This window comes from Cupressus sempervirens, chromosome 11, assembly GCF_028749045.1.
Source record: "Cupressus sempervirens isolate cs-2001-9-10 chromosome 11, ASM2874904v1, whole genome shotgun sequence".
NCBI classification, from domain to species: Eukaryota; Viridiplantae; Streptophyta; class Pinopsida; order Cupressales; family Cupressaceae; genus Cupressus; species Cupressus sempervirens.
Window position 1 is genome coordinate 54,274,183 of NC_143128.1, and position 23,812 is coordinate 54,297,994.

Genomic DNA, 23,812 nt, shown 5'->3' on the forward strand with positions numbered 1-23,812 from the left:
TTCTTGATTATCCATAACCAAAACTGATCATTAAGTCAAGGGACCTTACAAAATGAATAATTGTCGTCAATGACAACATCTATGCTTCCCAGTACTGATCACTTGCCAACACTCCCTACCCAGTCAGAGTTGAATGGGCACATCAAGATGGACATCTACAGGAGGTATATTGATGTTCATACAACCTGGATTGACTCTGGGGGGTACTAGGATGGCCTTTTATGCTGAGCACTACATTGACTTTCATGATGGGATCATTTTGTGTCCCTCTTATGTTGAGCGACACTGGACTCATGCCCTGCATATTCCGCTTAGCTCCTTTAGAGTGGGCTCCCATCGGCTTCGCATTCAAATTGACCACTAGATCCATAGAGAGGATCGAATTTACTAGTTTTGTGACATGGGTGTGGTGGAGACAGAGTTACACTTTTTATTCCACTGCCCCATCTATTATGAGAATCATGGGAGGTTTCATTGTCTTTTTAGGGATTGTTAGTCCTTAGCTTTCTTTCTGAGATACACTAGCCAGTTGTGCATGACGCTCTGCCTCTATGAGACTGCGTGTCTTTGTAACCACACTTTACAACTTCAATTTCCCTCGAGACATGGTTTAGATCAGCTAATCATCTCCCCTAGAGGCACCAAGCATTCATTGGGCCCATCTACTTCAGTTCATACCAGGTCTGTGAGACCTTGTAGAGATCACAAACCCCGACAACATCTCTCCACTCCCAGTGGTTCTGGGAGACGGTCACGGACTCCCTCTTGCCCTGGTGGCTACCTTTTAGTTCTAGGGTACTTCTCAATGGCTGAGAGCTGAAGCAGTTGTTCTTGTTCTCCTGTGCTTCCAACCCCCCTGGTGGTACCTCTTGTTTTTCTTTCTTTTGTCTCTTGGTTGCTCATTCTTTCCTTTGGTACTGCTTGGTTTTCCTATTGCTAGCTGTCTCTTATTTGTAACTTTCAGTCCCGTAGACCCTTTTGGTGGTCTCTTTTTGGACATTAATAAATTATCTTATCTTATCAAGTTATATTTGTTTCAGATTTCTGTTTAAACTTTGTTAAATTTTATCAGAAGTTTTAATTTGTTAAGGATCTAAATTTCATCTCTTCTACTGATTGACAACCCCCTCTCTCCCAGTAGAGGAGTTAACTTCTACATTCTTTTTACAAATGGACATAATTATAATTTCTTTCTTTTGTTTTCCTTTCTATGTGATAGTACACAATTTAGCTGACTAAAAAGTTAACCTCCCACTCAAATTTCTGACTTCTGGTCTTTTCTATTATATTTTACAAAGTTTTTAATTTCAGCACATTTAAAAATGGATTACAGAACAAACAGATTTACAAGAACTTAATTTAGATCCAACAAGTTATTTTCATGAGATAAAGGCTTCTGTTCTAAGAACATGTATAACATATACTCTCCTTCACTGGACACCTATTTTTACAGTTCTTCACTTTTTCTCAGCTTGCAATATTATAAATAGCACAGCATTAAATGTTGAAGTCAATGTTTAAAGTTCACATAAAATTATAACGTTTTCTTGTGAATTTTTCAGTTTGGATTCTTGGGAAAGTTGGCTAGAAGAAAAAGCGATCTTCGCCTTTATATTGATGAGTTAGGACAAGCTTTATATGGAGAGCTTGATTATAGGCGTGAAGCTATAAATGCATCTGAGTTTCAAGTATGTAATTTCTGAAGGCCTAGTTCATGTATGATGCTAAGATTAAAATATTATAACATTAGTTTTCAGTAATTTTCACTATCCTGGATCAACTTAGTCGATTGCTTTCCTTTAATTAAATCTAGTTGTTTCAGTCCATGCATTCTCGTATGAGACATACATGCTTGACTGATGAGTATAGTTTGTTATCAGTGATTGTAGTTCATATTGATTGTTTTTAATTAATCAACACATTTTCTGGAAACTTGGAAGCTTTCTTTGTTATGGACTTTGTCTTTTGTTCCTTCATATGCAAATTGATGAGAGATAATTGTTGAAGGATTTTGCATGTGACTTATCTATCAATAGCTATGAGGGGATGGTGGTGGTCAACCATCCTACCATACCAATAGGGTGGCATGATAGAATATGGGCATTAACAGCTCTGGAGACATTTGTTAGGCATCCCCATAACATACTGGGAAAGGGGTGCTAAAAAAATGGCGATTCATCCTCATTTACTATAGCTTGTTGTCCTTCATTAATATGTAAAAATACTTGTTCACCTTTCTTTTCTTTTTCTTCTCTTTCTTTACCTTTGAAATTTCTTAATTTTTATTCCCTTTAAAGTTTAGGAACTTCATATATGATTTAAAACTCAAATGTTTACCTGCTTTTTTCTACTGTTTTAGATGTTATTTTGCTTGCTTTGTTTATGTATGTTTTATATTTTCAATCGTTAATTCAGTGTGATCTGTTTAATAAAAAACAACTAGTTTTCCTCTCCTAATTTGCAATCTGTTTCTTTAGTTTCTTGAAATACAATTGTTTAGGATAACTGATGAAGCCTTCGATTTTTAATTTACTTTTTCAGTAATTTGTAATTGATTAATTTTTTTCAAAATTTTATGTTTACATTGTTGAAATTAGTTGGTAACCATAAAGCACTTAGAAATTCACCACAAGTTAGATATGTTTTTTTATATTACTCAAAATTTGACCAAATCAGAGGTTCAAATTTTAGAGCAAAAGTAACAATTGTGCAAACCATATGTTACAAGATTGGTAGCTATGATACCTCATCACATATACGTATTAGGGACACATAGTAATCACATGATATAATTGCCTATTTCAGTATAAAGAATATATAATTAATAGCCAGAGGTAAATGAACAGGGCAATAAATTATTATATGAAGATCTAGGAAAGTATTTGAGAGGGTTCATTTCATCAAAGTGATAGGTTGCATCTCTTAGCACTGACTATTTATTACTAATCAAGTGTAACTCAATCTAGAACTGAGTGATTATTGTAATGAAGTTCACATGGGAAGAAATGTTTGTAGTCTATTGTACGAATACAAATAAATGACTCATGTATATTGTATATAGTATAAATGATGTAGTTGTACATTGTTGAATTGAAACCTTAGCAAAGACATTGGTTATTCATTCCATGGGGTTAAAATTTGGTACTAGCTGATGTGCCAAATCTTTCTCATGTAGATGTTGCTTGAATTAGTCTCAATTTATCATATGGTGACATTGATTAGCTTTATCCTAGTCAAGATGTCTATGTTGTCCTATGAGGATATTTGATGGTTTGATTCCATTTGAGGAGTCTGAGTCAATCTATGAAAATATTGATGTTAACATAGATATCCCTTACGACACTTGTTAGCCTTTCCTTATGGTGGATGATTATGCTCTGTCTTGTCAAAATATTTTCATGGATTGTACATTAGAAGACACCTTTTAAAGAGATAAGAGTAATTGAAACTAGCTTAGATAGTTATACAGCTTTTGGATACGTAATTCCTAAATTTTCAAGTCTTACTATTTTACTTGTCATCCTATGGATAAGATGTCTTTGAAAAGGAATACATCTTGGGTTCTTCATATAGATGGCTCACAGTTCATGTGTTGAATATCGTAATGCCAAAGAATGATGTGCACCACAATCCTACCATTAATGAGTAACAATAAGCATAAGCATAGAGAAAGGAGCATTACATGCCTTAACATATAATTACATTCTCATCAGCTCATATTGCTCCAAATTCTAATATATAACTCAATGAACCCTAGAGATAATTTTTTTTAAAAATCAAGAGTTGACTGGTTAGGGAACCCTAAGATTGGTTATGGATTAATCCCTTGTTTCAAGTTGTTGCAATGGCAAGCAATTTTAAATGGCCTGCCAGCGTTTCTTCTCGTCTAGTCCCTTTCATAGTAGACCACCTTGACATTCTCTAAGCAAATGTGTTGTTTATTCCTCTTGGAACGTTATGATAATTTACTGGTACAAGCCTTTCTTATGTGTGTGCTATGCTTGCCAACTCTAATTCTGGTTGCCCTAACTGGTTCTTCTATATAAACTGTCATAATCCCCACATCCTATGTGGCAATCTATATTCTTTTCATTCTGTTTGTTTGTGCTCAGATATGAGCAATATTTCATGCACATTAGCATAACTAGTCTTTTAATGCCAGACGCATGTATTAGATGACGAACTGACCCATTGATAGTTATGCTGCTCACCATAGGGAAAGCTCTAAACTTCTGTTTTATGTATCTTTCCTTAATCTTACTTTGTAAGGTCTTTAGTGATTTATTGCGAATCACAATTCTAATTGTATAACATTGGCTTTGTTCTTGTCATAAATCAATTAATTAATCAAACCTTTGTTCATGGGCCGATTGATTTAGTATATCTCAGACCCATTTTTATTTTATTGTTTTCATAGTTTTGGCCGTCGCTATATTTGTAAACCCTTAGGAAGTTCCTCCGAAAGGTATTTAAGCACGACATATAGGTAGTAGTTGGTATTCGATTTGGTTATTTTCTTTGTATTGCAAATTCCTGTTGGAGTTCAGTATTGTTCGCCATTTCGGAAGTGAAAGATCTTCCCTATTTGGTTTCCTCCGGTTTCGGTGGGATTCAACCCTCACCCTATTTTATCTGTATATTTCTTGCTCGGGTCTGGCAAATTTGTGCGCCATCATGTTGCAGATACATATATAACTCTCTGGAATTGGATTGGAACATTTATTTGACCATTATTTAGTGTAATCAATGAATGTATTGCTCTGGCGTCTATCTGTAACTCAGTCTGCACACATCGTACAACCTACTACCGTTCAGTGGTCTTAACAACACCCACCATACAGATATACCGTACGGTCTATTCCACTTCATCTACAGTACGATTGCTGCTCCATTGTATGGCTGAGTCATCTTCCTATCCCATAGTTGCCACTCCACACACTGTACGACATTGTTTCTCCACCCTCCCCACCGTACAACCCATCTGATTATCACCGTACAGACATCCAAAGACTGCTGGGTTCACGATACTGTTCCTCACTATGAGCTATGCTAACAGGATTCTCCACTCCACTTTAGCAAGCTCACAAACACATTTTATCGCAGATCGTACACCCACCTCTCAGCCCACTATACAACCACTAAGAGACTCCTACAGTAGCTTGTTCAAACACAAGAAAACCCTCCAAGCTTACCTAAACATCTCTCTAGCACGGACGGAATATTACAGTGGTATTAGATCCAATGATCCTGCCAGCCTGTGGATAGTGAATGGAAGTTTATAGCCGAAAGAGAAGAAGATCCCATTCAGTTGATAGAATGGTGGATCAAGAACCCACTCCTACCGAACTCATGACGATACTAAGGGATCTTTCGAGGAATCAGGCTTAGATCAATGATACTCAGCGACTTATGGAAGAAACTCTTAGGAAATTGGTAGACAATAAAATATCCGGTGAACAAAATGGTCACAGTGTAGACTTGGTGTTGGGTAAGGAAAACCCTCACCCAACACGCTCTTGACCCTCCATGCCGTCCTTCCCTCCATGAACGGAGGCACCACATGGAGGAAAGAAACTAACCTTTGAGGAAGTTCAAGAACAGTTAAGAAGACTTGAATGCGAATTTGGAGGATATATCCTACAAAGATTACGCAGAATTGAGAATGAGATATTCCAAAGGTAGAAATTGAGGATATTTTAACGATGATCTTAGAAGAAAGTTGAGTAAGGTAAATTTGTCACCATTTGACGGATTGGGATCCATATCTACGCAAGCATGGGTGATGAAGGCTGATACTTCCAACTTAATACAATGCCAGAAGAAGCAATCAAATTTGCAGCACTTCACTTGGAGGGAGTGGCGCATGAATGGTGGCATCATGGCACTATCACACTGGGGCATGACCAAGTAAATACTTATGCGGAATTCACTGAAAGATTGATAGATCAATTTGATGGTAAAAATCCGAAACTTAATTTCAAAGAGTTGGCACAACTGAGGCAAATTGGATCGGTGGACCAATACATCATAGAATTTTAGAAACTCTCTATTTTGGTCACAGACATTTCCAAAAGGAAATGGATAGTGCTCTTCATGGATGGACTGATGGAACCTCTGAGGGGTTGGGTAAAAGGTTTCAATCCTGCCATGCTTTCAAAAGCTATTAAAAAGGCACGAAGCATGGCATCATCATCGACATCATCCTCTCAAGGTTAGTCACACTCCAAACTGCCAATATTTCCAAGGGACAAAGATAAGAAATCTCTGCCGAAGAAGCCATCGTTGGACGAAGCTACTAGATAGGAGCTCTGAAGGAAGAAATTATGTTTCAATTGTAAGGGACCATGGGAACCTAGGCACAGATGCCTCGGTAAAGGGAAAATACACTACATTGAAGTCGTATCTGATGATGAGGACGATCAGGAGGATCTACCCACAGAAGACGACCACCCCCACGAGGACTCCAAAATGGTTAATCTGAATTGTATGGAGAGAATCACCGCATTGGTATGGTGTGGAGGAACCATTGCCTTAGTCGGGAGCCTGAGATGTACGGTATTGTGTATGGGGAACCCTTCAAGGATAGAAGCTCATTGTGATGCTCGATAGTGGAGCCACTCTAAATTTTGTAAACTCGTCTTTGGTGAAAAGAAGAGGTCTACCTACTAAGACATAGCAGGATTTTAGGTCAAGGTCGCTGGAAGGACACTTTTGCCCTGTACGCACGTTATTCCCCAATTGAGTATCACCATGGCTAACCACACTGTGATGGAGGATTTCTTTATAGTGGACCTAGATGATATGGAGGTTATTTTGGGCATACAGTGGATGGAGACACTTGATGAATACACCCATAGCTTCAAACAGATGGACTTCACTTTTGTTGTTGATGGAAGAAGGTTGTTCTCCGTGGGGTGACCAATGAGGGACTGAAGGAAGTGTTGGTATAGCGATTGGAAGCAATCTTTCGGCATGATGACATTACATGGGCTACACATTGTTTCATTTCGGTGGAACCTATAAAAGGACAACAGACACCCCACCGAGATGGTAATCTTCAAAATATCTTGAATACCTATGATGAAGTTTTTATAGACATTCCTCTTGGCATACCCTCCCATCGCGGGTTTGCACATACCATTGAGTTGGAAGCTGGCGCCAACTAGTTATCACCATGCCATACCATCATCCCAAAAGATTCAAAGATGAGATCGAGAAGACGGTTTAGGAGTTGCTTGAGAAAGAATGGATCTGTCGTAGCTCTAGCCCTTTTGCATTGTCAATGGTATTTGTAAAAAAGAAGGATGAGACAATGCGCATGTGTGTGGACTACTGTGCACTGAATAAGAAAATGATAAAAAATAGATACCCTATTCCCAGGATCGATGAATTGTTGGATGAGCTGCATGATGTAGTTTATTTTTCTAAAATAGATTTCCATTGCGGATACCATCAGATCCACGTGCGGGAAGAAGATGACCTTCCGATGTCACTACGGGCATTATGAGTTCTAGTTGGGATTAATGAATGCACCAGCTACTTTCTAGTCTTGCATGAATTGCATCTTCAACAAACAACTGCGTAAGTACTTGCTGGTATTCTTTGATGATATCCTTATTTACAGCAAAATTTGGGAAGAACACTTGACACACTTAAATGAAATCATAGGGATCATGAAGGCTCAGTCCTTGTTTGCTAAGCAATCCAAATGTGAACTCAAAATGACAGAAATATTATACCTAGGGTGCGTTAGTAAATATGGAGTGCAGGTCCACCAAGAGAAGATTCAAGCTATCCTGGATTGGCCGACACCAAAATCGCTCTCTGAGTTGCGAGGGTTCTTAAGACTGTGCAATTACTACCCGAGGTTTGTAAACAGTTTCTCTCAGCTCAACGCACCATTAACAGATTTGACTAAGAAGGGCTCCTTCCAGTGGAATGAAAGAGCGCAACGCACTTTTGATAAGTTAAAAGAAGCAATGAGCACTTGTTCAGTTCTCACCTTACCCGATTTCACACAACCATTCATTCTAGAGTGTGATGCATCTGGAGAGGGAATTGACGCGGTATAATGCAAAATAGACACCCTATAGCCTCTGAGAGTCGAAAGCTTATACAAGCAGAGTGTCTATATTCCATTTATGACAAAGAGATGTTGGCCATCGTACATGCACTAACCAAATTCCGGTAGTATTTGGTAGGTGCCAAGTTTGTTGTTCGTATCGATCATAATAATTTGAGATATTTTCTAGAGCAACGAGATCTAAATGAAAGGCAACAAAAATTGGTAAGTAAGATTTAGGCTTTTGATTTCGACATTGAATATGTGAAGGGGAAAAAAATGTGGTTGTAGATGCCCTGTCAAGAAAACCTGCTATCTGTTTACTATCTTAGATCTCAGTTGACTGGAAAACACTTATTGGTAGAATATTCGAAAACCACATTTGCATGTAAGCTAATGGATGACGACACTCAGGATGACCATTACAAGGTGGTGGATGATATCATTTATTACAAGGATCAGATATACTTGGTGCCTGAGTCCAAACTAAAGCAGAAAATCTTGAAGAAAAATACATGACTCACCCTTGGCTAGACACCCAGGGTTTCTCAAAACATATAAACATCTCAGGGAGAGGTTTTCATGGAAGGGACTTAAAGTAGATCTATTGCAGTATGTATAGGAATGTGCAGTCTGTCAACAAAACAAATTCGAACACACTTTACTTGTCGGGTTACTGTAGTCCTTGCCTATACCAAAACAGTAGTGGAAAAGTATCTTTGTGGACTTCATCACCGGACTTCCTAAAGTAAACAAGAAGGATTGTATCTTTGTGGTGGTGGATAGATTGACGAAGTATGCACACTTCTTCCCATCCCCTTAGACTTTCAGGTAGTGCAAGTAGCAGACTTATTTTTCAGAGAAGTTTTTCATCTGCATGGGTTACCCTGAAACATTGTTAGTGACAGGGATGGTCGATTCATCAGTATTTTCTAGACATAATTGTTTTGGTTGGCAAGAACAAAATTATCACCAAGTACTAGCTACCACCCTCAGTCATATGGACAGACAGAGATTGTGAACAAGTGGCTAGAAGGCTACGTCTGGAATTACGTTTCAGCACAACAGGCATGGGTCAAATGGATGCATCTGGGGGAATATTGTTACAATACCACTTATCACATGTCCATTGGGATGACACCCCTCAAAGCACTATATAGGTATGAACCTGTGTCATTTATCGACATGATGTTGGGTGACAACCATGCTCCTAGGGTGAGGGACTAGCTTCAGGAAGGACAAGACATACTGAGATTCTTGAATGAGAACTTACAAAGGGCATAGAATCAACAAAAGATGTACGCTGACAGACATCGGATTGAGAGAAGTTTCAAAGTGGGAGACTTGGTCTATCTTAGACTCCATCTGTACATGCAATCCTCATTGAAGGTAAAAGGGAAAGAAAAATTGAAGCCAAATTTTTATGGTCCTTATCGTGTAGCTTGCTGCATCGGTGCAGCTGCCTATGAACTAGAACTTCCAGAAGGGAGCCGCATCCATAACGTCTTCCATGTCTCTTGCCTGAAAAAAGTAGTGGGACAGAACATCGTAGTAACCACAGATCTTCCACCGCTCAATGAAGAAGGGAAGCTCTTATTGGAATTGACCGAGATCATCGATGTATGTGAGAAGACTCTGCGGAACCGTACCCTGAGGGAATACTTGGTACGCTAGAAACACTTGCCATTGGATGATGCAATTTGGGAAGGTGAACACATTCTACAACATCCAACATTGTATTTGCTTGAGGACAAGCAAATTTTGGGACAAAAGGACTGTAATGTTCTTGTGATAAATTAATTAATCAAACCTTTGTTCATGGGCCGATTGATTTAGTATATCTCGGACCCTCGGGAAGTTCCTCCGAAGGGTATTTAAGCATGGCGTATAGGTAGTAGTTGGTATGTGATTTGGTTATTTTCTTTGTATTGCGAATTCCTGTTTGAGTTCAATATTGTTCGCCATTTCGGAAGTGAAAGATCTTCACTGTTTGTTTTTTTTCAGTTTTGGTGGGATTCAACCCTCACCCTATTCCATCTGTATATTTCTTGCTCGAGTCTATCAAATCCATCCACCATCTTGTTGCAGATTCATATATAACTCTCTAGAATTGGATTGGACTTTTATTTGGGCATTAATTAGCATAATTGGTGAATGTATTGCTCTGGCGTCTATCTGTAACTCAATCTGCACACACTGTATGCCCTACCATTCAGTGGTCTTAACAACACTCATTGTACGAATATACCATATAGCCTATTCCATTTCATCTACCGTACAACTGCTGCTGTATCGTACGACCAAGTCATCTTCCTATCCCACAGTTGCCACTCCACACACTGTATGTGTAACATCCCGATTTTTCGGGTCTTAATTAACAACTAACATACTCATAGAATACAGTTATTACTTCAATTTCATAGGAAGATAGTTATATCAATCATGTTCATGTGAATGAGATTTACCGTTAAAATCAATTAGACAAAATTTCTTAATTAAGAACTTAAAACACAATCAATGAATTTACCATAGAAATTAAAATCCACATACCATGAAATTTGAACCAGTAAATCATTATAAGAAGGCTTCTGCAATCACCCAAATTAGTCCACAAATACCACTATAACAAAATCATATAACAACTACCATCCAATACCGTTATATCAAAATCAAATGACGATTACTATTAAAAACCACTATATAAAATTAGGCCATCACAAACCACTGTATCAATTAGGGCATCGATTACCATTGGCTTATTTAGGGCTTCAGATAACATTGTATCACTTAGGGCTTTAATTACCACTAGATCATTTAGGGCATAAGATACCATTGTATTAATTAGGGCTTTAGATACCATTGTATCATTTAGGACTCCAGATACCACTGTATCATTCCTTTTCTTCCGATAGCTTAACTGTGACAATAACTCAGATTAGAAGATATGCTCATTTATTATTCATATAAATGAAAGTTTGATATATCAATTCATCAGATAAATCTATCTCTCGCATCTAAATATAAAATAACTATAACAATGATATAACTCAATTATTCTTACCTTCGTCTTGTATGTACATCATAAAAGTAACAATACTTATTTTTGACAACAATTGAATGTATAGCTTGTCTTTGTCTGTTGTACGTCCGACAATTTGGGGAGAGGTGAAACATTGTCAGGGGCTTAACCACCCAACCTCGGACCAAATTTTATCCCCACACAATCTCTAACGAGAAAGACCCTCCCTACCCAGAATTGGACTTGGAACAACTGTCATCTACTGAGCATCCTGATATCTAACCATACCACTCGACTTAACAGCAGGAGTTACAGTAACAGGATCATGCATGAACTATTAAATAATTCAAACTAATAATGATAAACATTGTTATGCCATAATTGATACTGTTTCATGTTATTGCAAATTCCTTTCTCTCACCTCTCCACCCTTTTCTTAGGCCACACAGTCGGGTGAGTCTCAGGTGTGCGGAATCTCAGAGCAGACAACTCTATCAATTATTCAGAAAGATTACATACATCCAGCATTTCACAATCTATGATTACATGAATATGTTCTTTTAAGATTTCAGAATTGATTGTTTAAATCTAATATCCATTGGCATAATGATTATGGATCCATACTATGTTTTTCTTGGCTTCCACTTGCCATGACAAGCAAAATTAAAAGAGGATCAAATCTGTAATATCAAATAAGATATCAAACGTAAGTGATAAACCTACAAACATATTGTGGACATTTGAAAAGGCTGGGTCAACCTATACCATGTCATGTAAGAGCTCATTAATATTCAAACGTTACCCAACAAGTATCTTTGGCTTGTACTACATTTGTTGAAGTCTATGATTCTTCCGATATATGGCGGTTTGGCATAATGATTGAATTCAAAAAATCAGTCTTTCTTTACCTTGCATTGATTCCATTTTATGAAATATTGAGTGAAGACAATATTATAGCTAAACATTCTATCTGGGTATCAAGCATTTACCAGAATGAATACCTGAACCAAGGAAAGTTACCATCATAACAATGCTACAGTCAGAATAAAATATATGATCTGCACAAGAGTTTTGGTTTCCACAATGTGAAAGAGACGTTGCAGATGTGTCTATGAAAATGCTTCAAAAAGCTGAGTTCAAAAAGAGGGAAAAATAAATACAAGGTTGGAAGATAAAGTTGGAAAGATTATAATTCAAATATTATAATTCAAATGTTGTTATATTTTGAATATTATTATAATCTTATATTTATATATGTACATGTAAACGTCACTTTATTAAATTATTAAAATATGATGGTGCCAAATCATTTTTATATTTATATGCACGTATATAAATATTTATTAAAATAATTTGATGAAAGATAAAAAATCTTGAGGTTTGTTTTATATTTTAACTCAATTATTTATGTTTCTTAATTTATTTATTTAAATAGCTCATGCGGGTCCCATAGAATTTTCCTGTTTCAAGTCGCTAGGTTCTCAACCCATCTGCCCAGTGATGGTGATGTTCCTGTGCCTAATTTTTTTTTGACAATGCTTCCACCCCTTTGACGTGTTTCCTGCAAGGAAATTCTCCGTAGTTAAATTATATTATCATAATAAATTATTTAATGATAATTAATCATAACGGTTAACTATCTTCTGAATTCCATGAATTCGTGATAAATGATCAACTAGCTTGTTATCTTCATTTGAAATTATAACGACTAATCATCTCACCATTTCGCAAGATTATAACAAATTAAACTGCCTACTGACTTCATGTGAAGCTCAACGGCTATATTTTAAATTAGGTCAAAAATTGGGATGTAAAAGTAAGACATTGTTTCTCCATCCTCCCCATTGTACGGCCCCCCAGATTGTCACCATATGGACATCTAGAGATTGCTGGGTTCACCGTATTGTTCCTACCGTATGGTCCCTCACTTCGGGCTATGCTAATAGGATTCTCCACTCCACTTTAGCGAGCTCACAAACACATACTCTCATAGACCGTACACCCACCTCTCAACCCATCGTACGACCACTAAGAGACCCCTACAGTAGCTTGTTCAAACATAAGAAAACCCTCCAGGCTTACCTAAACATCTCCCCAGCGCAGGCGGAACATTATAGGCTTACCATCGGGAAGCAATTTTGAATGGCTTATGTGTTTCTCTTATTTTGAGAGAAGCATTTCCTTTTAAATTTAAAATGTTTTGGAAAATAGTGACATTTTGGTGTTCATGGAGGAAATCAGAGATTAATTTCTATAAGGGTCCATTTGAATAAAATTAATCTATGTTATCGGATGCTGTCATCCAAATACTAGATGTGGAGGCAGATTCGTAGGGATGCAAATGCGGCAGTAGAGGCCCTCAAAAGTCCACATGGAGCATAAAATCTCCCTATGAATGCTTGATGATCGACAGGCATATGCAAATACTGTAACAAGCTAGGGTTTCTGTTGCACCAAAAGATTGACCTGTCAATGCCCAATACAACCACTAGACTGATAGAATCCACAGGAGGTTGTTAAGCCATGTTGCAAACCCTGTGAGGGACAATGGCCCATTGCCAACAATCCCCCTCCCAACGTCACTCACCACGGCCTACATTGATTCAAACTTGTGACCAAGCATTGATACCACTTGTTACAAGCTAGGGTTGCCATTACACCACAAGATCGACCTGTCAATGCCCGATACAACCACTAGACTTGTAGAATCCAAAGGAGGCAGTTAAGCCATGTTGCGAACCCCATGAGGGACACTGATTCACTGCCAACAATTACACCACCATCTGCTCTTGTTTGATACACATGGTTTTCAGCTAACAATCATGAAGGCACACAGCACTCCAAATAATGAATATCAAGATTGACACCTAAATATATAAAACATTCCATTATTATCAATACCAACCCAAAATACAACATATGACCGTGGAAGACCATGCCTTTATTCAGCAGACTGTCTCCACATTATGAGAAAATGCCGTTTATATTTTTTCTTCAAGTGGCTGTTCGATACTTATACTGGACTTTGTCCCAAAAAAAGACTCTAAGCTTTAAGTTCTGATGATGTCAAAGCACTAGGAATAAGTCCACGACTCTATCCCAATTTCTGACATCACCTTTTCTGCAAAACATTACACATCTGAAGCTACCACACCAAGAATAGACTAAATGGGATATATTTGAAGAGTTATCTTCATGTGGTCCCCAAAGTTTGATCAATCATCACATGACAATATAGTTTTTGAATTCACCAAACTTTAATGAAATTCTGAAGCCATTGCTGAAATACAAGAGGCATAGATAAAATCCATTTCAAGTAGGGCCACCACAAATTAAGACAAACTTTACTTTTATTACTTTCTCCTTTCATGCTGCTAGGTAAGAATGTCTCCACCTGAGCAAATACTAGATATTTTAAAAAGCGGACATGTCATATGAGCTGACTAAGCAGCTGAAGAAGACAGGCAAGTAACTTAACTACACTGACAGGCAGTTGAAGCACTTCAAGCAGCTCATGCTACTCTTCGTATATCATGGACATATAAGATTTGGCTTATTTCCCCCCCTCCCCTCTGCTGCCCTCCCCCCTTCCGCCCCTCCCTCTCGAAAAAATAAAATAAATTTTTCAGGCATCTGCATCCAAATCAGCAATTTAGGAATTAATATAATAAATACAAACATTACCAGCTTGTTGTTACCTTCATTTATACTTGTAATTGGCCAAAAAGGATCAATCCTTGGAATAAATAAAGTGATATGGTAGGCTGAAAGCATGAGAAATTGATTAAGGACACCTTCATCTAAGTTTTGATATAGTATGAATGCCCTGTGATGAGAAAATAATGTGTCAGTTTTGGAACCATTTAGAATTTTCAACATGTTCAGACCTTGTAATTGCTATTTAAATTCAGCCAGGATTCATTGATTGGTTTCCTTAATAAGGATTGTACTGTTTTCTTGTTTGAACAGTCCAAGTGAACTTTGGGCACATTATGGTTCTTTTCCCCCATGATGTAGCTTCCATTTAACAAAATGAATATTTGGGAGAGACTATACCAATTATTATTGTTCATCAATGAAATTATCAACAATTTGTGCTAAAAGATGATAGACTGAAGAAGTTTACCTGAAAGAAAGCATCTTCTAATTCAGACACATGAATACCCCTGTCTGGAGCAAGGGGTGATTTAAAATTACATGCTAATACTTTATGAGTAATTTACTCTGGAGTGGACACAAATTACAATATCCACTGGTGTAAGCATTTGAAAACACTTGAGACCATTGTTAGCATTAATCTCATTGCTGATTGAGAATGTAGTCGGAAGGCTAAGACATGGCACAGAGAGAGTAATGAATGGTTATGAAGACAAGATTACAAGTACTGGTAACAAAAGGAATAGTTAGTAATAAGTTGCCCCAAGAGGTCAATTTAGGTAGTAAATGCCATTGCACAATGTATTGCAAAAGCTTCTTCATAACTTCCAACTTAATGGATGTTTCTTATTCATATTTTTTTGAGCTTATAAGAAGCCTGAAGTTATTTGTAATACTTGTAGCTAAATTTTATCTTCTTTCTTATTTAATATGATACCAAGACGGAAAATTTTTGGTTCATAAATAATAGTTGTTCTCATGCTTGCAACTAATTCTCTTGTGGCTCCAGGAGCTATGAAACACCTGACATGAGCTACAAAATGCATTTAGTCTTGAAAATTATGCATTTGAGTGATAGTTCTGTTCTTTCCAATATTGGAGTTTAAGTTTTTCTTGTCCATAATGATGTAAGTTTTAAGTTTTTATGAGTAATTTTCTGAATGTGTTACTGTTTCACTTGACAGGAATTGCATGCGAAATTGCCATTCATTTCAGTGCCAAAGGCTTTTCATCATTTGACCAGGAAAAGAGTTCTGACAATGGAATGGATGACTGGTGATAATCCTAAAGAATTACTGTACATATCCACTGGCTCAAATCCAAGTGGTTGTATATATTCAGAACAGCAGCGCCTGGAAGCAAGAAATCGACTTCTGAGTCTGGTTCGTTTGTCTAATTGTTAGGATTTATAGTTTCTTTAGTGGAAATTTGTGTGTTTTACCATAACATCATGAAGGAAAGAGTATATTTGTATCTTTGGAAAGAATGTGGAATTGCAGATGCTTGAGTTTGGACACAGCTCGTAATTTAGAGTTGAGATATTGGTGTTAGTAGAACATAAGTAAAATTCATCTTCCCTGTCTTAATGTTTGGTTTTGAAGACAAGTTTGCTTAGGAAGCGAAGCCATACTGAACAAAGGAATGACTTCTGTATCATGCCTATCTAAGATCTTATGGCAAGATAACAATTTTTAAAAATATCTAGTAGGAATAAATTAGTATTGGAGAAGAGTATTTAAATACTATTCCCTTGATTAATATGCGTGAATGAGGTAAATTCCAAACATTCCTTAAAGCAGATTTTATTTTCTGGAAAGAGTTAACTAAAAAGCTGCCTAAGACTTGTGTCAGTACATTGAATGAAAACTAGTATCCCAATCACTACATTTTCGAGGAAAGCACTATGTCTAGAATCCTAGGCTAAATTCATTGGCAAAGACTGTTGATGCACAAACCTCCTCTTCTTGGGCAAATTGAGGTGTCAACCAGATTCCAAAAGCTTCTTTGAGTTTTTAATGCCAAAGATCACCTTAAGCATTTCATCTCTGAACAACATTATCTTGCATGTTTTCTCTAGTGCATCTACCTACTAGTTGCACATACATAAACCAGTATCTATGTAAGAACTCAAAGGTCACTTGTCTCTATAATTTATAAAAACTTAAGTATTTTCAAATAAAAGAATACGTAAGAGACATGAACAACAAGAAATTGACATGATGATTCCTTGGTTACTGTATCTCTAGTAGTTTCATATTCATAAGCATTTGCTAAAGATTTCAGTAAACTCTGATACTGTTTGTTGTCCTGCATTTTGTCACCACAAAATTTAGTTAACAATACAAAAATTTTTCAAATTAGTTTTGAATTTCTGTAAGTCTAATTCATTATTTAATTGGTTAGTATTGACCAACCATTCGGTACCAATTGATATGATGAATTCTTTTACTGAAGACATTCGTCAAGTCTCTTTTGTTTATCATGCCTATGCTTGATTTTTGAAGCCTTCAATGTCTTTTTTTGCTTTTGAGTGTGTGTTTGATGGCTTTTGGTCCTTTGGTTTTGCTCAAGTCATTGCTTTCAGTTTTCCCTTCGATATGGTATATATTAGAGCTTAATCAGAGTTGGCAATCAAAAGATATGACCATTTTAGTGCCCAAAAAGTGGACTCTCCAAGTGCAACTGCACGAATTAAAAATATCATGTTATATTTTTAAACTGACATTCACTTTTAGAAAATATAGCATAAATTCACTTTATTCTATGTTTTTAAGTTACTTTATCCTTTTGATTTTTCACTTAAAGTAACTATAATGCACTTTATGTTATATTTTTAAGTTTAGTTACTTTTTAATTTTTTACTTAAAGAAACTATAATGCACTTTATGTTATATTTTTAAGTTGAGTTACATTTTAATTTTTCACTTAAAGTAACTATAGTACAATTTATGTTATATTTTTAAGTTGAGTTACTTTTTGATTTTTCACTTAAGTGACTATATTAACTTTATAGTTTTATTTAATTTTTTATTTTTGAATCAAATGCTTTAGTAAATATTACTTTTAAAATAATATTTACACATTATATATTAAACTATATAGTGTAAATATTATTTATGACTCAATTAAGTGATATTTCTTCAAAAAAATAAATAAACATGTGCTTAATTGATCACTTAAGTTTTACAAACTTGTCCCAAACCCATTTGCATGTAAATATGCAAATGCTCCTAGAGAATGAATTTTTGAACTAAAAGCATGTAAATGCCTTTGAATTAAAATATGCAATCACCCTTCTGAAGTGAGCAATGTATATTTGAGTTTTTAAAATGTGCAATGACCCTCCTAGAGTGAATTTTACATGCATGTTTTTAAAATATATAATGGCATTTGGAGAATGTATTGTGCATATGTTTCATGCATTTGTGTAATAACCCTGTTTGGTTATGCTTCTATCAATACCACTTATTCAAACATTTGACATTTCAACAAACACTTGGCAGACAACCCAATTATCACTGAATATATGGTATTTAAAATTCCAAAACATGGTATCGAAAAATGTAACAATTGTTCACAAATTCAATTAACCTTAGCCTCATACATTGCTCAAATAAATATCAAGCACTAGTATATAAATCTGCCATGTGAATTTGCACATTTAAATCTGAAACAACAAATGGCTCACAACAAATTCTGAATTTATTCATTAACTTACTATGCTTTAGACAATTCCCGCTTGCAATCACATAAAGATTTTATCACCAACAAAATCACAAACGTCTAGCCTTGAGAAATCCAAATCAGAGATATAAATTACCAAACTCTCCAAGATAGAGTTGCCCTCTCCGTTACAGTCAATACAATAAGAGAAGACACTAAATTATTCCAACCAACAATCGCTCCTCAACCACAGGTAATACAGTATGAGAAGCCACCATGAAAATCTCATAATTCACAAGAAACCAATCTCAACTATACTTCAGCAATGGAGCAAAAACCTCAAATCAAACTCTTATACCTCAGCAAAGGATTTGAAAATCAAAACCTTAGAAAAGCCACAAAAGCAACAAAAGCAAATAAATATTCAAGCGTTCTTTTCTCAACAAATGGGCTTGCATTTATAACCTCCAAATTCCCTTTTGTTGCCAAAAATGTAACTTCACTCAAGAAGCTTCACCACACAACATTAATTAGATGCTTCCTTTAGATTCTCTCACTTGACTTTGCTTAGCTAATTAATAAATGACACTTTCCAGTGATAATTCAACTCTCAACTTAAATGAAATTATAACTTTATAATAAGCCATTTAATAATTAATAATAATTTGGTCACTAAAAATATAATAACTCCCAAAATACTCATTATTTAAATATGTTGTCTAAAATATGAGTCATACCTATTATTTCTCCATGTGAACAAATGCACTTTCCAAAAATAGAAAGGGTCCATTTCGATCAACACCAACTTACCACAAATAATAAGTACACAAAACTAAGCCCAAAGAAGTTTGATTTGAGCCAAACGAAGACCAACCTGTAGCTTACTGAAATGTGGAAAAGATAAGACCCTCTTAAGCCAAACCACTACCACAGAAGACCCTCTATTCACAATAATTAGCTTACGAGGATCACAATAATAGGTTGATCCCTAAAACTCCAATGCTGGGAAAAATGGGGACATTACAATTTGCAAATGATGAACCCGAATTTGAAGAAAGAAGGGCAAAAAACTTCATGTTTTTTCTCTCCAAGAACACATTTTTTCACTAAAAATGAGCAGATGTGTCCATGATATGGCTTGAAATCCCCAAGAAGAGGGTCGTTTTTGCATCTCTTGGCATTATAATGCCCTAGGTGTTGAATCTCATGCAAAAGACAGTTCATTTAATGACATTTTTGAGCCACGTTTTTGTGAAAAATGCCCAGATTTGGGGCTGTTTTGATCACTTTTTGGCTTAAATATAAGTTGTTTTGAGGTTTTAATCCATATATATGCTATTGAAGAACATGTTTTTGCCTTTAGATATCAAAATAACTTCATTTCATTTCTTTTACGAGTCATGTTTTTGCTAAAAACGCCCAGAAAATTAAGGTTTTTATCCACTTCTTTGCATTTTGAAGCTACTTTTTTGCATTTGGATCCATGCATTAGCATTTAGGGAAGTCATTCTTGCATTCACAAGTCAAAACGATCAATTTACATACATTTTTTGGTCACGTTTTTGCAAAAACGACCCAGATTTTTGCATGAAAGTCACATTTTTGTTAAAAAAAACTCAAAATATGGCATTTCAGCACCATACCTTTGGACCAATAGGGGTTATTTTTGAGTTTTAATGCATGCTATTGCCTTTGGAGATCACATTTTTGACATTCTCATGTCAAATTCAACCATTGAATGTCCATCACATGCAAGTACGGAAGAAGTCAAATATTTGTTTGTAAATCCAGATTTAGAGTAGAATCAGTCTTCAAGTCTACAATTCTTGCTATTTTGGCTCTTTGATCTCCAACTAAGTGGACATTTTCAAACTTGCTCATCTATTTATGCTTATATTGCTATTTCCATGCCCATTTTAGCTTGAAGTTGCACACTTGTCCATAGATGTCATGAAAAGTGCATTTTTCTTTTAAATATGATGGAAATTCTCATTTTCGTACTTTTGGATTTTTCCCAAACTCCAAATTCAAATTTGCACATGAAAGTGACTTGCTTCTTGACATGTTTGAGTCTAAAACCAAAGGCATGTGCTTCTTTTGTGCTTATTTTTGTTGTTTTCTTGCTTGCTTTCTTGTTTTTCTTCATTTGGAAGAAATTGCAAGTTCTTTCCCAAGAACTTGAACACGTTTCACTTCACTCCACCTTCCACCTCTTCGTGAAAGTGAATCGTTTCATTCCATTTTCGCCATTACATGCCAAGAAACAGTGCATCTCATTCTCCACATGCGATTACACGTAATCTCACCCTCCCATCTACATTTACATGTAATCTCATCCTTCTTTTCCATTTACACGCATTTCCATCCTTTGAACCTAAATGCATTTTTGATTTACATGTAATCCACTTTACGTGTAATGACATCCAGAGAACTCATTTTTGACTAAAGGTCACACTTTTAATTGTCAAAAGTTATCATTTGCACACATTCATATGCATCCCAACTTGCATTCTTGGCCATACCCACGAAAGCCCATCATTGCCCACATGTAATCCATCTTTCCGAGTCCGACTTTGGCCCTTTCGATCTAAATACATATGCTTTCCGGTTCATTTTCAGCCATCATATGTGTTTTATAAGTGTGTAATCCATACTCCGAATACCCACCCCTCATGGATTCGTCATTGTAACTCAAATCCCAAAGTTCTCAAGGATTCAATCTCATTGGAAGATGTTATCATCTTCATGTTGCAGCACACTCTTCAAGATATGTCAAAACTTTTTCAAAAAAAAAAGATATCCTGTCAAGAAGGCATGTTTTAATTCTCAAGAAGCAGTAATTCATTCGATCTTCATTTTCCCAATGGTTGTCCGAGAACCCAAGTTCGTGTGGGAATGCACCAAGCACTTTGTTTCAATAAAAAGAAAAAGAAAGGTTGTAGACGTTGTTGGAAAGTTGTTCCGAATTTACATCCGGACACCATTGAGAAGGTTTTCAAAGTGTCGAAGACTCCCGAATGTGCCAATCTACAAAGGAGAATTCACGACAACTTGAGCGAGAAAAACTTGATCACATCAAGTTTTCAAATGAGAAACAAACAATTTATCAAAGAGAGTCAGAGGCTATCAAAAGACGGAACACCATGGTTATCAAGGTGAATGCAGTGGCATGAAATACAAGAACTCTCAATCCTGTTATCATCCGGGATTGCATTGTCAAGTAGAAGGTCCTTTAGAACAATCCCTAGGATTGTTTCAATTATCTTCTGTCTTTCTTCTTCTTCTTTCATGTTTGTAATTGAAGAGGATGTATTACATGAGAATGTGTAATTACATGTAATACGACTTATTTGTGTAATGACATGTAATCCAATAATTTCTCTTGTTAGTTAGATCGGGTCAAAGTTGGTTGAGTTGCTCCCACTTTTTTCTCCATCTTTTTCTCAACTCCTTTGCCTATATAAGGAGCGCCCCCCTCATTGTAAAAATCATCTTTGTTGTATGCAAGAGAGCTTTGCTAGATTTGTGCAAGTATACCTTTGATTGTGTATTATGAATTTGGAAGAAAATTGAATAAAAGAAGTAATTGGATTCGAAGCTTTGACTGGAAGCAATTGTAATAGAGCAAATTAGAAGCTTTGGTTGTAATTTGTGCCTATTGTCTCAAATTTGTGTTGTTATTTTTTGTTCAATAATAGAGCATAGTGAGTTAAAAAGCCGTCAGAGCCTAAGCTTTGACTGGGAGCGATTGTGGTGATACATAGACTAGAAGCTTTGACTATAGCTTGTATTGCCGTCTCAAATTCATGAAAAATAGTTAGAATTCCCCTACTTTTGGAAGTCTTTGCACCCCAATGGTAGAGGTTTTTCTTATAGAATAGATTAAAATAGGACCTAGAGCCAAACCGGTACGCTTTCGATCAGCCTTTGAGTTGGTGTTGGCTTATCGGTATCATCGTTTCCAACTATTAAATAGAAGTGTAGTTAGAGATTTCATCTTGCCCATTATTCGCTTCGCGGATAAGTGGATTCTTTCTTGAAAGCTAAGAGGAAAAGAATATTGGTAACACCCTTCACAAATATCTCAACTTCTTGCTTACCTTGAGTTAATCTAAGGAATAGTGAGAAGGGGGAGCCTTCCCTTTAATGTAGGAGAGACTTTGTCTCACACACAGTGGTTGGTCTACCTATTTTGTGACTGGATTTTCACAAAACTGTTGGTTGCAAAATATCCACTCGACATTGTTTATTCACTTATTATTCTAAAGTAATTGGTAAAAAATACTTTCTTGTTATTAACAAAGACCGAGAGGTCTATATATACAAAAGAATAAAGCGATATTTCCTTACGAAACGATTGAAAAGAATAAAAATAAATTATTCTAGCTAAAAGAAAGCTAAATAAAGCGAACAGATAACTACAACTAACTAATATTAATAGCATTCTAATATTTACAATAGGTTACAAACAGATAACCATTAACTAATAATAGAAGCTTATTTATTATCGTAATACCCTCCCTTAATGGTTAATTTATCCACAACACCAAGTTGTCCTCTGAATTTGACAAACTTATTAGGACCAAGAGGCTTGGTGAGAATGTCTGCAGTGTGATATGTTATAGGAACATACTACAAGTCTATTGTCCTGTCTTCAAGTAGCTGTCATATGTAGTGACAGTGAACATCCACATGCTTGGTTTGTTCATGGAAGATTGGATTTCGTGCTAACTTGATAATGTTTCCGTTATCAACAAAGTGGTTGGTCTTGCTGGTGACATCTGCATATCCCCAAGCATCTGACAAAGCTAAACAACTTCACAAACTGCCTTGACTGTCCTTCTATATTCAGCCTTTGTAGAGGAGAGAGAAATTGCTTGTTGCTTCTTATGAGTCCATGTGATGATATTTGATCCCAATCTCAACACATATCTAGAAGTTGACTTTTTATCATCAATAGAACTTGCCCAATCTGAATCTGTGAACCCATTGAGTCTAGGATTAGAATTTCGAGAGCTAAGAAGTCCATAATTTGAAGTGGCTTGTACATAACGAAGCACATGCTTTGTTGCCATCCAATGATCAGCCTTTGGAGCTATCATAAAGTGTGAGATGTAGTTGACTTCGAAGCTGATATTAGGCCTAGTAGTAGAGAGGTAGATGAGGTTGCCTACTAGTTGCTTGTATGTAGTATCATCCACAGAAGGAGAATCAGACTTGGCTGATAACTTGAGACTTTTCTCCGTGGGTGTAGATGTAGGCTTGCAATCTTGCATACACAATTTTTCTAACAAAGCCTTTGCATATTTGGACTGAGAGATGAATATACCAGAAGACTGTTGCCAAACCTCAACACCTAGGCAATAATGCATGAGCCCAAGATCCATCATATCAAAAGACTGACATAAATT

General features: G+C 36.2%; 1 protein-coding gene across 1 annotated transcript in view; it reads left to right on the top strand.

Annotated features, from left to right (window-relative positions):
- Positions 1–23,812, top strand: part of ATATH8 (Protein kinase superfamily protein) — a 185,237-nt gene that overhangs the window by 43,322 nt on the left and 118,103 nt on the right. Inside the window, exons 7-8 of the mRNA XM_089808697.1 lie at positions 1,563–1,688; positions 15,923–16,120. Of these exons, the coding sequence (XP_089664823.1) occupies positions 1,563–1,688; positions 15,923–16,120 (324 nt within the window). The remainder of the gene's footprint in view (positions 1–1,562; positions 1,689–15,922; positions 16,121–23,812) is intronic.